Source organism: Lycorma delicatula, chromosome 6 (genome assembly GCF_047948215.1).
Source record: "Lycorma delicatula isolate Av1 chromosome 6, ASM4794821v1, whole genome shotgun sequence".
Lineage (NCBI taxonomy): Eukaryota > Metazoa > Arthropoda > Insecta > Hemiptera > Fulgoridae > Lycorma > Lycorma delicatula.
The window spans coordinates 110,089,692-110,107,347 of NC_134460.1; the positions used below are offsets into that span (position 1 = coordinate 110,089,692).

The window sequence follows — 17,656 nt, forward strand, 5'->3', positions numbered from 1 at the left end:
CCAGATTACGCAGATAATCACAACAGAGCCAGATTATTATGTTATCATAACAATAGCAAGAAATTAACTTTGGGTCACTTCATTCATTATAATGAGGTCATTCATAAAACATGAAGAAATGCTACTACAGTCATCTATCAAATCATATAATCATTACCATTTTGACAAGTTCTTACAAGTTCTAAATCCTTCACAAAAGGGTAATCAGCATTTCTGGATATATTAATTAATTGTGCAAGAAAATAAATACAAAGAAAGTAATTGTCACATAAAATATAATTTAATTTAGATGGTATTTACTTTAGATGGAAACTCTAAAGTAAATTACTTATTATAGTCAAAAGTTTTACCAAAATCTAATCCCAAATTTTTATAACTACCTAAAGTACTTAAAACTAGGGAGGGAAAGGAATTCTTCAAAAAATTTTTGAAGTAAAAACTCCTTTCATCCATAAATAACTAACACTAAAAAGTGGAAAAGGAAGAAAGACTAAAATGATGCTAATAAGAGAGAGTCAAAAATCATCTGTACTTTTCATTTGGAATTTATTTACACAAAAGTAGAGGTTCAATATGTATGTCATTTATCTACAGGTCACCTTCCTCATCAATGCACTTGGTCCAGCGGTCTACAAAGTATTCCTTCCAACAAGAACATTTTTGGTTGGTCACGAAGCCACTTTTGCACCACTTCCTGCAGGTTTTAAGTCTTTGGAAAATCAACAACCTTGCAAAGCATCCTTGAGCAGCCCAAACAGATGAAAGTTGGAGGGAGCAAGATCTGGGCTAGGAGGGGTGTCCAAAAATGTAACTAATTGATGGTTTGAATGGTGTGGTGAGACATGTGTGAGCAAGGGTTATTATACAACAACAACACTTTCTTCAACAATAGCCTTTAATGGAAACCGAATTTGTCATGGATGATTTGATGGGCAGAACCATGACGACCATGACTGCAAAGAACCATTTGAAAATGAAAACTGTCAAAGCAATTTTAAACACAAGACTGTAACTATGTAAAAGAAAAAATAAGTATTGTTATTTGTAAGGTCGTATCTTACAAATAACGGCTGAATATTATTCCCTTTCCACTCTAGAATATAATCTTTCCAGATCTCTATTATATAGTTCTTACAGACAAACTACCTGAAATTTCTTACTATACAGAAATATTTACCAATATGAAATAAAAATTTATAAGCTATAAGCTAGCACTCACAAAAATTATGTTTCATTATTTAAAAATTAATTTACCGTGTTTTTTCAGCCAGGGCTAATCTATCTGCATCAGGATCATTTGCTAATATCACAGTACTACCATTCTCATCAGCAGTTTTCATTGCCAATTCCATTGCACTTTTTCCTTCTTCAGGATTTGGAAATTTAACTGTAGGAAATTCAGGATCAGGCTCTATTTGTTCTACAACAGGTATGACTGGCTGCAATATTTAATTATACATTAAATAAGTCATAACATCAAAATATTTATCTTACTGCTTGAGAAATAAGCCACACAAATTTAGCCATAATAATCAAATGATTCAGTGAAAATAAATCACACACTTAAAAATGTATAAATAACAGACATAAAATTGAACAATTTAAAACTTTTACAATTTAAAAATAAAATGAATTGAAAAATCTACAATTCACTTATAGCAAATATCTAGGAAAATGGTCATAAAAATATCTAAGTGTGATATTTTATATGATTCTGCTGGACAAAGGTTCAAATTCAGTTAAGATATTGTAAATTTCAACTTGTTTTACATGTGATACTGGTGAACTTTGGCATCTAGAGTTCAAATTAAGGTACGATTTCACAACAATACTAAATAACAACACTGCTTTATTGCAATTAAATTTAAAATCTGTTTAAAAGCAATATAATCTAGTTATTCCAAGGTAAATGTTTTCACTTTATTAATGGTAGTTTTCTTTCCATGGGACTTTTTTGCTACTCTTCAGCTCTTTGTATTAATCCTTTCATCTTTAAATTAATCTTTTCTTCATTACTATATTTCCTTTTCACCAATATTACATCCAATCTTTAAAAAAACTAGTCTTCTTTAAAACATATCCTATTTTATTTTTTCCTTTTTTTGATAATTTATTTGATGATGTCTTTCTGTTATCAATCCATTAGTGGAATATGACCCAAAACCCCTAAATTGGATTTAAATGTTTGGCACATTGCAAAGTTGAGATTTTATAAACACAAGTATAATTATTAAAATAAACAATAAAAAATTTATTTTACTTCTTTATAAGTAAATGTGGTACTATTGTTAAGGCAAAAGTAAAAAAAAAACTCACACATGAGGACAAGCAATATTTTTAACAAATGTTTAAAAAAAAGATAATTAAGAAAACTCTTTTACCCTAAGTTTGGCTCTTCTGAAAGCTTCAACAATATATGGATATCCAACACCATGCATAGCAGTATAAGTAAACACAACATCAGCATTAGAGTCACAAGGTCCATCCCATATATTTGAATAATAAGTTTCCATAACTGCAATCAGTGGATCAGTTACATTATTATTTAAAACGCATGTATTCCAGGATGTTGGTTTTGGTTCCAGATTTTGCTTTATAGATTCTTGAATCTCAAAATCAAATGGTGCATTTATCTGAGAAAAAAATTAAAAAAACAAATGTTATTTAACATTTGAGTAATAGGAATAAGTAGAAACATCAATAACCAATCTGATAGACAGCTGATGATTACTGTCTAAAACCATGGAATTTTATAAACATGAAATTAAGCTTTAAAAAAATGTAAATTGTAATGAAAACTGATTAAGTTAAAATAAATTAAGTTAAAAAATAAAACATTGTAACCCAACAAGTGCAAACAGATAACAGTCAAGAAACCAGCAATTATTGGGATAGTTGATGATAAGTGGAACATGATAAGATGGAGTGCAGAGGAACCTATATCTATTTTGTTTATCCCCACCCAATAATTCTTATGTCTTCAGATAATCTATTTAAATGTGAATTACTTCTAACTGAATTTGTACTTAGTTCAGAGTGTGTTTATGGAAATTTTTTGTTGGTTTGAGCAAATGTTAGTTTTAACATTGATTACTGTTTGAATAAAGATCTCAGAAAGATAATCTTGAAAGTTTAATTACTGCATCACTTGAAAAAAGTGAAAAATAAACAGAAGTTTATGTGCTCTAAGAAGTGATTTATACTAAGTAATGAAGATACTCTGAAGTTCAAAGTACTTTTATGAAGACGTTAACTTAGTGCCAATGAGATGGAGATAAAAAAGGCCTATTGTGAACTGCAGATCAAGGCTACTTAAGGCCACTTAGTAACAATCATAGATTAATTAGAATTAAGGAAATCTGTAAAAAAAAATAATATTCTCATTATAGCAATAATTGCATAGTCCACTTAAAGAGAAGCATGACATTATTTATAATTACAAACTTTTTAAATGAAAAAATGAACAAATTCTATTAATACACATTTTTATTAACTTACATCAAAATGGTTTCACTTGATTTTGTGACTATGTTAATATTATTCTCACCTGAGCATTAGCTGATGTAACATTTAAAAAAAATTAATATTATATTTTTAGTTCTGGTTTACAATATACGAAAGATATCTTTTTATATCCTTTCTTTTCAATTAATTTTAAGTGATTTTAATAACACATTTATTTGTCCTATAATTTTCAATAACTACCTTTTGAATTGTTTCAGATATTGTTGAGCCATTCAACAGGTTGTATAGGATCTAGTTTACTGTCCATGATCACCATCTTTATTATCTAATTAAATTTTATTTTATTATCTTTTGTTTTGAATTATAGTATTTATAAATTATTTTGTTTTTAATTTTCTAATTGTTATTCACTATGTTATTGAGTGATTGTAATTAGAAACTAAATTTCTTTACTGTAAATTTTAAAAATAAAGTAAAAAATAAACAAAACATTAAACTATATAGTGGAAGGGAAAGGTCGATAAAATTACCTGTACTCCCTTCTTCCAATATACTTTGTAACCATTATCATCTTTTGGATTATGAGATGCAGTAACCATTATTCCAAGATCACCAATTAATTCAGTAGCAAATGATACAAATGGTGTTGGAACAAGCTTAGAAAATAAGTATACATCTGTTTCACCATGGACAAACACAGCAGCAGCCAGTTCTGCAAACCTATTTTAACAATAAAAAAGTACACAAAATATTATCTGTTATCCTTGCTACCCTGTTATGACTTTCAATATTCAAAATAATTTTAAAATAGAATAAAATAAAGTAATTCTATAATCAGTTTTTCTCTTTGAAGCAGTAGAAAGCGAAAACAAATGGTCTGTGTTCTTTACCACTGTATAAGCAGTAGGAAGAGCCATCTTGCATTCAAACAGATCTATTCTAGTTGAGGTTGTGATAATATGAATTTTCTTCGTTTTGACTTATAAGAGTGAAGAAAATTCAATTAAATCTTTCCAAGAGCAATTAATTTATACAGACTTCAAGAATGTGATCATGATTTTTGTTACCATGAAACAGCAGTCATGATTTTGAACTTTTAATAATTATTGGTGGGTTTGTCCCAAAAGAATCAAATGAATTCAAAAAGTTATGATAAAACACTTTTTTAACTATATCCAAGATGCTATTAAAAGGAATATTATGCTTCATTTATTGCTTTTGTGAACATGGATTAGAAATTCATCACAAGATTGCAGTAGACTTGTGTAATTATAAATGGGAAATTTGTACAAACAATAAATTGTAAAATCTAACCAAAACTGGTGGTTCAGAAATAAATTCTAAGATTAACTAGAGTTGATTTTCATAGAAAAATCAAGTAGAGTGAACTTTGGCTTAACAGTAGCTGTTTGGTGAGAAACTTAAGACTGTTTTCTACTTTTTCTCTCTAGTTTCTAGTTGTTATTGCTGAAAGATCCACTGATTGGTTGTTGCCCATTACTATGGAATATATTCTGCTCAGAAAAACTGTTACAACAGATGAATGGTAAGCATGTGTCTTAATTCAATAGCAAAGTTATTATCACCAAACAGTACATCATTTCATGGACCTGGACATAGGTGTACATACTCAGATTATTGAGAATACTTGTGTGGTTTACTAAACAATGTAGAACCCATAAAACATTGTTTGATTTGTACTTGTGTAAGTTCATGTGTGAGTGGTAGCACAATAGAAGTTTTTTAAAGCATGTACTTACTTAAATGTTCAGGTAATATTTCTTATTTCTCTTTTATATGCGATTTCATTCAGCTTTTATAGTTTGTAATCATAATTTAAATTTTTAACTGATAGCAGCAGGATAATAAAAAATGTTCAAATAATGTTTCATTGATTCCTTTCTAATCTATGCAACCTTACCCCTAAATATAAAATTATAATTATCAGAAAACATAAAACATCTTTACAGATTTTTTGCTTGTTTTATGTGATCATGCTTTACCAAATTAGTGTTAAGAGCTACTTTTAGATGATCATTGTGAGGTCCGTTCAGTTGCAATAATCTGCATCAATTATTTCTCATCTGTACATTTATTCTAGTAGCTGGTTACTGTTAATTTAAGAGTACAGCAAATATTCTTGGTCAATTTTATTTTATTTTTGCTAAGAGTTATCTTTTGATGGAATACAATGAAAAAACATTTAAGAAAATGTTTTAGAGATTTTTTTAAAAAGTTCCTTGTTCATGAGTGCCAGAACAGACAGTTAATGGTGAAGTACACAGGAATATTGTGCGCCAATTTGTGTCCCTCCTGGAACCTCAAGAATGTGGTTTCAGCAAGACACGCTACATGCCACACGTCTCGAGAAACCATGGATTTTCTGCAAGAGGTTTTGTGGGGCTATTTTAAGTCCGAGGCCCTCAAAAACAATCCTCACACCATTGATGAACCTAAAAGTCAATATTACAGACTTAATCACGAATATTTCCAATGCAACTCAAAAAGGTTTCTGCTAATATCCTGAAAAGAGTCCGTGCGTGTATAACCGCAAGGGGTGGGCATTTTGAGCATATTCTTTAACAATTATGTAAGTAATAGCTTTTTATTAAATCTCTTTTGTGAGTAACAAATACATTTTTTTATTCCACCTAAATTTTCCTTTCTCAAATTACATTTAAAATTGGGTAACAGGGCTAAAAAATCACTGTAGTAGACTTTGTAATATGTTTAATAATATAGATAAGCAATTAAGAATAAAGGATATGTCAGCTACTACAAATTTACATAATCTGCAGGTTTAATTAACATTTACACTTTAAATTTATACTTACAATTTACATTTTTCTAACTAATTTGATTAGATTAATCTGCACACTGCTATTATACATTTACCATTTGATTATATGGTTCTTCCATCTGAATGCTAGTTATACTCAACCAGTTTCAATAAATTTCATTTTCTGATTTCGTCTGCAAATATTGAACTGTCAGAGATCTCAGAAGAGTTATCATTGCAGTCAGTCGCTTCTGTGCAGAGGATTACAAGGAAAGAGAATGGTGTTGATATGCCATCATACTCATTTATTCTAACCTTTTATGCTCTAACTGTTCCTATGCGTATAAGAATTTGCTACCTCTCTGTGTATGTGTGACTATATATATTTACCAAATCTGAAACACTGATTTCAGTGTCGAGGTTTTGGTCACAATAAAATTGGTTGCACAAGGGAACAAGTTTGTACACATTACAGCCATATGAGATATGATGATAGTGCATCCACTGAATCTGAAAAGTGTATTAATTGTAAAGTTCACATTCAGTATGGTCTCAAGAATGCCCCCATTGTAAGCAGGAACAGGCTATATTAAGGATTTGTTGCAAAGAACTGATCAAATTCATTCAGGCTTTGTTGGACCATGTAAGATTTCTTATGTCTGCTATTGCACCACATTTAGTAAAGGCAAGAAGGGTATTTTCAATGCAAAGACCAACAGTGGTTTACCGAAAATCACTTCAGCCAGAGCACAACCAAATAAAATTCTTGCTGCACCAACTATGCAGTAAACTACCAAGGTCCCTATGTAGGAATCTATTAAAAAAGCATTGTCTGGTACGGTATCTCTGGCCTCCCAGGCTTCCAAGTTCTCACTACCATCTCGAGGACTTTTCAAAGATATGGTGGCAGTTGCAGGTGCCTGAAGAAGCAAAGCACTTCCTAAACATTACAAACACAAAAAAAAACCAGATAGTACTTTATAAAAAGTCTGCATGCAGAGTTTTGTATATAACAAGACAAAATTAATTTTTATGGGTACAAATGTTATTCACTCAAATGTTAGCGCTATGAGGCGCTCAGTTCTCGCCATGAGGATATTGTAATCCTACTAAACAAAGAAAATCCTTTGATACTTTGTCTTCAAGAAACAGACTTCTGTCCCCAGGATGAAGCGTCTTTTCATGACTTCATGCGAGAGATGCAACTATCAAACTCAGGGTAGTGGATGGGGAGGTGCAATTGTTTTCCTTTAGTTGTATTAGCCACCCGGTTTCCGCTGGCTGCAAACATCCCTGCAGTCTCAGTGAAGGTACTGGTGCCATTTAAAATGAATATCTGCAACTTAATCCTTACCCCAAATTCTGCTATCAGTGAGGATGATCTCAGATTTTTTCATAGATTCGTTTACCCTGCCTAATAACTGGTGATTTCAATGCCCATCACTGTTTGTGAGGCTCATCATCATGTTTTTCTCAAGGTACTATAGTTGATCGACTGAGGCAGGATTTGTGCTTATTGAACGACAGGTTGTACATGTTTATATCATCTTCATCAGGTACATTTTTGTGCATTAATTTCTCCTTGTGTTCAGCATCCCGTCTTACCTGGCGTGTGTCCAAAAACTTCTTTGGAAGCGATTACAGACCAGTTGTTACCTCAGTTGGTAATAGTGATTTGTCTCAGTCTGCCACAAAGATTGGTAATTGGGAAAGCAAACTGTATCAGCTTCAAAGATTGTTTTGGCCAATACGACAGGAGTGGCAGCACAATCCACGAGCTTGCCATATTTACACACCTAATATTCATTTATCTATCTTGCTACAGGTGTGTTATGTTCAAACCCCATGGTAAGTCTGCTAGTGAACAGTAAGCCATCTCTTCGGTATAGATGAAACCAAATGATTTGCTCCTATGGACCTCACATTAAAGCGCAACCAAATATTCTGATGTTTTACAACCTCTTTCTTAAATCTAAATATACAATTACCTCCAGTTCTTAATGTTACTCAATATTATTAACCCCCCCCCCCCTGAGTGGTCCTCCCAAGTAAATTATTGCTGTAATCTGTGTCGATGTAAAAAGTACACAAATCCAGTTATCTTGCAAGAAAAATTTTATAATATTGTAAATAGCATGAATTCTTGTGCAGATGATGGCAAACGATAATTCTGTTGGTTGTGCTTTTGTGGATGGCAATAGAACATGTTTTTTCATGTTTGGCCTTTCCAACATTATCATTTTTTTTTGACACAGAGTCATGCTATTAATGCCTTAAATATAATTAGCCCCACATACCAACACATACTTTCTGTTAGGATTTCATGAATGCCTTGCCAGTGATTAGTGACATGTACTCCAGACACCCTGTTTGGGAGATACAGTATTTTATTTCTGAAATGACTTGGTGTAACACAAGTGAGAGTTTATGCTGGATCCCAGCCATACTGGAATTTCAAGCAATGAGTGTGCTGAAACTGTGGCAAAAGGGGCTCGTTTGTAGCCTCCTTTCACTAATTGCGTTGTCTCTGACGATATTGTCTGTTTTCTTAAGAGGGTGGTTCGTGATGAGTGGCAAGGTGAATAGAATGCTACCATCCACTATAAACTTTGTCCAGTTAAGAACACTGTGTCACCATGGAACTCTTGATGCAGGAGTAACTGTCGAGAGAAGGTTATTATTTGCAGTTTGTGAATAGGGCACACTAGACCTGCTCATAGACTGATGCATGTTTGTGTTCACTGCAACTGCCAACTAAACGGTATTCATAATTATGAACTGTGTCTGTTATGCAGTATTGAGTTGGATATTTAAATTAGGGGGTAACATTCAAAATATTATAGTAAACAATATGATAATGTTATCCAGTGTCTTGTTATTTCTTAAGATCATACATCTGTATTCAAATAGTTAATAATTATTGTGATCTGATTTTTAGAGTTTTATAATGTGTTTTAGATTTTTGCTATTTTGCCTGTGATATTGTGTGCTTCGATTGTTAATTTTATTAACAATACATATTCGTATAGTTGCACTAGTTTGTTTATTATAGAATCATTGCTTCCAGGCACTAATAATGAATTTTTATTGTGCACACCAATAAAAAAATAGGTAGGATATCATCTACCAACTGATGACTAAGAATTGATAGAATTAGTTTAAAAATAATATAGGATTATAATATTAATTAGTCCATTAAAAATTAATCTTGGACTGGTGAAGAAAACCAGATGAAAAATGTAAGAAAAACAGTTTAACATGAAACCTTAACCTACACAGTAAACAACTATGTGAATGAAAATGAAAGGAGCCCTTATCACAAAACTAAATATAGGTAAAAATTTCAGGTATAAAAAAAATTGTAATATTTGTTGCACAATGATCATTATTTTACAGCAAGATACAAAGCCACCCTTATGCAAGATTGTCAATGAAATAGGTAGGTGTATTTATTAAACTCATGATAAATGATTATAGTTAAAAAAATTTTAGGTAATTAAGAACAAAAAATGCAATTGTTAAAATCATTATAATTCCTAATACTAAGTCAAATAATAAATTTAGAGAAAAAACTAATTGCATTATAATGACTAAATAAATGATTATATTTGTAGAGCACATTAAATTAAATAACTTTATGTCATTTACTTGTAACGTTAATGAAAGAATACCTTTTACTGTGATGTCTACCATCGTAACCAATAATCACTTTAGGTCTGTGAGGTGTTACATTTTTTAGCCATTCTAAAAGTCCTTGTGATGTTTGAATAATAACAAGATCATTCATTTGGGAATAACCACAACCCATGCGACCCCGTAAACCAGCAGTACCAAATTTTAAACGCTTCAGAAATAATCCTTCTAATGTTTTAATAGAATTCTCTTGAATAAAATATTCTGCTTCTTTCTTAAAATGCAAATTCTGTAATAAATTTAAAAAAAAGACTTATTTTCCAATAAAAATAATTTCTTAAAATCAAATAACTGACTAAAAAATCAGTGTAACAGGTCATAAAAATTAGTATGATGAAAGGCCAATTTATAAGTCAAATAAAAAACTAAAAAAAGTCTATAAAAGAAATTGAAAAAAGGTAGAAAGAATTTTTTCCTTGGTGTATTTAATTCATAATATCTATGTCAATGTCTGGTGTATGATTAGAAGCCACATTGGAAATGGGTGAATGAGACCTGTTTATATTCAATATAAACAGCAGTAGTTTATGTTGATTGTGTTGGCCATGAATCAAGTCTACAAAAGAGAGTAACTGAATGGGTTTCTGCTTGGTAACAAAGATTTGACATTGACTCCACAAACAAGTAAAGACAGACACACATGTAAAAAAGAAAGTTAATGAATATAACCTAGAAATTAATACTAAATGTGAGAAATGAAATTGAAACAGGTAAGTATTGTTGATATTCCAGGTTGTAATGATCTTCCAATCTTAACTAAACAGAAGAATTGATGGAGAAATTATAATTTTGTTTAAAGTCAATCAAATACTGAGTTACATGTATTGCTAAAAAAAAAAATTGAAAGAAAAATGGGGCTATAAAATTCTGTATCTGCACAAACACTGCTAAATGCATCAGAAAATTTAATCTAGTACGAAAAGCAAAACGTACAGCAACAAGAGGTGATAAGATGCAAATCCATAATAAGAAATCAGTTAAAAAAGGATTGTCTGATTAAATCATAAAAAATTCATTAGGTTGATTTGATCATATGATTAGAATGGACACATAAAATAAGCGTAAGACCAAAAAATAATGAGCAATAAGTAATAATAATAAATAACCATAAGAGGCAAGACCAGAAGGCAATGGGAAGAGAATGGCCAACAATGATTGGGAAAATTGAATAGTTTATATTCTGAGTACAAGGGCAATACAATGAAAGAGTTAAAAAAAATGGCTGAAATGATCTTACACCTTCTTACATAAGTAAAAGGTAAAAGAAAAAAGGAAATGTCCAAGAAAATTATGAGTGACGATTCTATGAAGCATTATTTTTATGGTAATATAAATTGTAAATCTGAATGAACTTTCTTTTACATTACTAATGTTCAATTTCTTTAGTCAACTTCTTCTTTGATAATAGCTCTGTTTCATTACACAAAACTTTTAACAGAAGTTACAACTGTTTTTTTAAAAATAAATAAGATGTTGATGAGAGCAAAGTAAAAAATGTATTAGATTTGAAAAATATCTATTTCATTCAGTTTGTCATTAAATATTAATAGTTTCTTACGAGTTTTAATATTCTGGAAAGCCAAACTCCTCATATGGGAAAGTATTAGTATTAGTTAATATTATAAGGCACCAATTCAAACTTACTACAGTGTGAGCAACATAAAACCAAACCTATAATATTATGTGCTACCCAACACTATTTATGAAAGACTTGCACAACTAGCATGACTAGTGGATGTATATGTTACTATTGATTGTTGCTGCCATTTGTCAAGTGGTTACATGTCAGTGCAGTGTACATTTTTTAGCAGTGCAGTATTATGAGTTCAGTTGAATTTGTGTAAAATGCCTTATTCAATCCAGGAGAGGATAGCTATAGTTGAGGCCTATATTTGTTCTGTACATGAAGAATCATGTCAATTATTCATCTAAAAATTTCTGAATGCCTGTATCCCGGCGAAGAGTAGCATAAACGATTTAGTTAAAAAATGGTGTACAACAGGTTTGGTTTCAAATGCAAATCAAAATAGGCTACCTTCCGTTAGGACTCCACAGATCATTGCCGATATTGAAAGAATTACTGCCAGTCCAAAAAAATCACTACGCAAGTTATCCCAACAATCTGGTGTTAAATACACATCCTATCGTAAAATTCTTCATGAATTAAAATTGAAACCATACCATGTTACAACTGAAGGAGACAGACAAACCGAAACGACTTGATTACTGCAAGTGGCTTCTCGAAAACATTGTTGTTGGACAGATAGACCCAATGTCGTATTTCATGTCAGAGGCAGCATGGTTTCATTTATCTGGCTATGTTAATTTGCAGAACACCAGGTATTGAATGACGAGGAATCCTCACGAGATATTCGAGCCCCATTTCACAATCAGAAAATTGGTGTTTGTTGTGCCATTTCTGGTAATAGTATAGTGGGACCAATATTTTTTGACTGGACTGTCAATACATAAGTTTACTTCACAATTTTTGAAGAATTCTATGCGCAATTAATCGATAATGAAAATGAATACAGCTTCTTCAAACAAGATGGAGCAACTTGTCACACATCAAACGTTTCACTGAATCGCATTCATACAGCTTTCACATATGAACGAGCTGTCAGAAGAGGATGGTAGCCTCCATGATCCCCAGAATTGTCTACTTGCGATTTTCTCCTTTGGGGGCTACTTAAACGAGAAAGTTTACATCTAATCCCCACAATATTGATGAACTGAAGGTGAACATTCAACGAAAAATCAATGCTATTGACAACAACGTTTTGCATCGAACAACTCTCAATAAAATCAGTTGAGCACAAAAGTTCATCAATGCCCAGGGTGGTCATTTTGAACATCATCTTTTGCAACAGGTAAATAAATGCGACATTTTATGTTTTTCTTATTTAATTAATCCGTATCATTTGTAAAATTTCATTCCAACATAACCTACTGATTCTGCAGCTGTTACATTTTGTGTTCGGTTTTATGTTGCTCACTCTGTATAAGAAATAACAATGTAGTACTTGAATTTTTATCAAACAGTAAAACTTAGTAAACAGAATGTAAAATATTATCTGTCCTTTATTTTTTTTACGCTTGAAATATTAAACATATAATCTTTTATTTATTGATTACTAATTAACTTTATTCCACGTTAAACTAATTACTTTAACTATGAAAAAAGAAATGGCTTGCTGCTTTCAAATCATCAGGAATCATGTTTTGAAAAGGATATTTTAAACAAAATGCACACAAATTAATCCTTACAGCTAAATAAATCACAATAAACAAATACATTTTTTTGACCTGACCATCACAAAAACAGCAATAAACACAATAATACACTAAAAATGTACAACAAACTAGAAATGGCAATATTATCATACATAACACCTCAAACTATCCAACTTTACATAAACTAAGTGCTTTTAAAAGTATCATCCACACATGTACTTATACTCAATGTACACATGTCACCTGAAGACTGCATCGTTGTAACAGGTCAATTATCGAGGAAAAATAAATAAAAATAATGATAAAGAAAACAAAAAATACATCACATTACAGAGAAAAGCTAAATTAAAAAAAATCTTGATAAGTATAGTCTTCATCCAAACAATAAGCAAAACAAATCAAATCAATGTACACAGAACACAATCACCAAACCCAACGGAAAATATGTGTATTCTCTTATTCAACTGGACATGTTTTAAATTGTTGAAATAAAATAAAGCTTCGACAATTAAATAATGAAGTTAATTAAAAAAAATAAGTTTCAATATAACTGATTACCATGGACAAAGCACAGCAGAAAAAAAAATTATCAATGATGTACAAATTAATGTAGCCACTATTCTGAAAACTGAATAACTAAAATGATAACATTTATTTGTTTTGTAAAAATTTAAAGTGTAACATATGCAACAAATATTATTAAGATATTCATTCTTAAAAAATGGTTTTTTTAACAAAAACAAAGTGTCAGATCAGAAAGTTGTTTCCATATCTGTTTTTATACTTTTTTTTTTTTTACTGATGAAAGTTACTAGTGAAATGCTGAATGGCCATTTCATACAACCAAAATTAAAAATAATTCCTGATGTCAAAAGAAAGGAAAATAAATGTAAGAGAAAACATTATACCTGATTCCATGTCATCCATTCTATTATTTTTTCATTCAATTTAGGATTTCCTGTTTCAATATTTAATTCAGCCATTGTCTGTTATTTTTCTATAAAAACATACAAGTAAATATTTAAAAAAAAAAACTTATTTGTACTGAATCAAAATAACTACTACTTTGCTAGTTAAGCAATTATCAGTTGCTGCTAAGATAACTGTATTAAAAAGAAAATAATTAGCTGATAACATATGTTCAAATATTACTTTACAGTACACTCTAAAAACTACACCTAAAAACACTATTGATTATATTGCAGAAGCTTCATTATTTAAAGATATAGATCAGAAGCATGATCAAATTACCATTTATTATTCTATCACAATGTGCTATACATGAATATAAATCCATCCAAATATTTTACATTTAGTCATTGAAATATGTTTTGTCTAAGTGATTGTTTATTAAAAATCCAGTTTCATTAATTAATGCTAAGCTTGACTATACTTGGAAGTCAAGCTCATTTAGTAAACTAATTAGTTTTATTTCAATTTATAATTCAACAAGGTTTTTTTAAGAACTTTTGTTAAACAGTCATTTGTTATTAACAGCGCTAAAATAGTATTATTATTATTAAACCATTAAACTATAGAATGTATAGTTAAGCAACAAAAAAAAAAACACAAACAACCTTTGATATGAAAGCAGGATATCTCTTATAATTCAATTTGTCTTGAGCAAACACCCTTTGCCCAACATATTTTCTATGATTCAGACATTCTAAAATGTGTTGTTCTATATTTGAGTTAATATATTTTTCACAGTGTCTTTCCAGATCTTAAATTGTCTTCCTTTAAATGGCAATTATAGCTAGGTGAATAACTAGATATAACAAGTAGCCATATCTTGAAAGGAACAGCTGAAAACAAACCTGAGTAATCACATTTTTAATTTAAAATTTATGGATTTGGAGTTGTAAATTGGCAGGGGCTCTGAGCTGATAAAATTTTTAGTTCATTTCTATAGGTCATACACATAAAAAATTATCATCATGTATGAGAAGTTCTTAATGTACTTATTAACCAACCTTCTGAAGTTATTCTTGATGTACAACATACACATTTGAAAAATGATCAGCATTGCTTTGATTAAAATGACTTTCTGTCTTAATCATACTGTTTATTAGTTCAGTCACATTACTTTTCCATAGCCAAAACAGTAACTACCCAGAGCAAAAGAAGCATCTATTTTTATTATCATCCCCTTTTCCCTTCCTTATCTTATATTTCCATTCTTACGACAAATAATAAGGGAATTTGGTCAGGGGGCACCTTCCACGTTTGCTAGAATATACTATTGCCAGAAAGAAGGTGAATTTTTTTATTTAGGCTTAGGAAGTAACTCTCTTTTTTGTGCCTATGAAATGTTCCAATGACATTTCCCATTTGGATGTTGCAAAAACATAGCATTTAAAGTACTGAGTAATGCCAGATCTCACAAAATCTTATCAAATCTACATTCTAACAGAGATCTCGAAAAATAAAATATGCCATAAATTCCTAAAAATGAAGATCGTTTGTGTCCCAGATATTATCTTTTTCATTAAACTGTATAAATGGATACACATTCAATTCAAAATGTAAAATTCTACAATGTTACAGGGCATCAATTTATATTCAGTGAAAAATATAGTTATTTTTATATGACATGAAATGCCTACATTACCTAGAACATAAGGATCAGTTAATAGTGTTGACTCAGTAATAATGGTAAGCCTAAGATGGAAGAGACAAGATCAGACACTTAATAGTTCAAGTTAAAGCGAGTGGATGGGCAATGTAGTAATCCACCAATTCAGATGGATGTATTTTCATATCTCTCTCTTACCCTCTCCCTCTCTCCCAAGTTGTGTGAATTGACAACTTTAGCCCCTTTGCAAACATATATGAGCATGAACTACTCTTATATGTGTTTTCAGCATTAAATATGCCATTTTTAAACTTCAACCCCCTATGGAGGGCCCCCAATGCTTAATAAAATTTGAAGGAGAACCTGAAGTTTAAAAAAAAATAAAAATAATAACAACACCTAATTAAACATGGTTTAATAATAATTTAAATATTTGGTGCTAAAATACACCATTTTTTAATTTTGACTCCCTCTGGAGGGATCCCCCAATGTTTCAATCTAAATTTTTATGATGAACCCCAACAAATTTTTGATGGAGAACCCGAATCAGGTCTCAAAATTTGGAGGGCGAATAGTGCGCATTCACACGAACTGAATTTGTAGATTACTCAGTATTAAAAGTGCATTTTTACATGCTATCAAAATATTTAAAGTATAACCTGTTTTGTGTTAAAATAAACATACTGAGCTATTACTATGTTTAAATAAAATAAGCAAATTTATTATGTAATGGAGTTTTACTTCCTACCAGTTAACTGTACTTGTTAAAAATATAAAATACATTTGTTTTACAATGAAAAAAAAATTAAAATTGAAATAAATTGGCTTTAAATAATGTTTACGGAGACTACAATTCATAGGACCATTTTTTATAATCATTTCATATAATTACTTAAAATATATCGCATTAAGATAAAATAAAAAACATTAATCAGCAAATTTAATTAGTGTTAACTGCAATGAGATTTTTTTAACATTTAACATAAAATAAATGCTGATGTAATTGTCAGTATATTACCAATATTATTTAATGCCAATTTATTAAATTACTGATAATAAATGACTGACAAACTAGCATTAAAACCCCAATTTAAACGTAGGTATTTCATGTCATATAACATGTTACGTTATTTTACTCTGAAAATGTTAGCTTTTATTTATTGCAGTTTTTGAAGGTTAACATCATTTCTACTAATATTTTTGTTTACTTTAATTTACTTTTTTAATTACTACTTACTTATTATTTTTTTTTACATTGTATATCTTTATGATTAACGATATAATTCTTTATAATTACATTCAACTGATTAAAAATTACGTAAAATACATTCACATTAGTTCTGATATTTATATATCAGTTCTTGAACTATATATATCTGAATGGTTTAATAAACTAATTTTAGTATAAACTACATATTGCTATAATTTTTTTTTCTACAGAATCAACTATAATTGCAGCCTATGTTGGCATACTTTTCTTTTGATAAATGAATACCACAAACAAAAACAAACCACAAACAAATGAATACACAAACAAATGAATACAATTAGAGACAAACAGGCGATAGAAATTACATAAGGTAAATTAATATTTGAATTAACTATACTATGAAGATATAGCAAAAAATGCATGCACACGTGCGCTCGTGTGTGTATATATATATATATATTTATACATTGTTAGATGAATACATAATTATTAAACCCATTTATTTTATTATTAAATAGTTAAATGATTATTTTATTATACATTAAAGGAATATACTGCTTTTGAACAATGTTATTCGATTTTTATTACAGAAATAATTCTACCATGTTTGTTACAAATGCATCATATATTTTTTCTATCTGATATAAACAGATGCTAGCAAAACTGGAATAGGACGTTAGTCTGGAACATCTTATCTACA

General features: G+C 30.1%; 1 protein-coding gene across 5 annotated transcripts in view; it reads right to left on the reverse strand.

The window, feature by feature from the left end:
• Pgm2a (phosphoglucomutase 2) overlaps nucleotides 1-17,656 on the reverse strand; it is a 42,073-nt gene that overhangs the window by 18,565 nt on the left and 5,852 nt on the right. For 4 of the 5 annotated variants that reach the window (XM_075368307.1, XM_075368308.1, XM_075368306.1 and 1 more), the window contains exons 2-6: nucleotides 14,080-14,168; nucleotides 9,916-10,166; nucleotides 3,996-4,185; nucleotides 2,382-2,633; nucleotides 1,255-1,439 (exon numbers count right to left, since the gene is read on the reverse strand). In XM_075368307.1, coding sequence (XP_075224422.1) covers nucleotides 1,255-1,439; nucleotides 2,382-2,633; nucleotides 3,996-4,185; nucleotides 9,916-10,166; nucleotides 14,080-14,154 — 953 coding nt within the window. In that variant the 5' untranslated portion in view covers nucleotides 14,155-14,168. The remainder of the gene's footprint in view (nucleotides 1-1,254; nucleotides 1,440-2,381; nucleotides 2,634-3,995; nucleotides 4,186-9,915; nucleotides 10,167-14,079; nucleotides 14,169-17,656) is intronic. The other variant, XM_075368310.1, reaches the window with a different exon arrangement.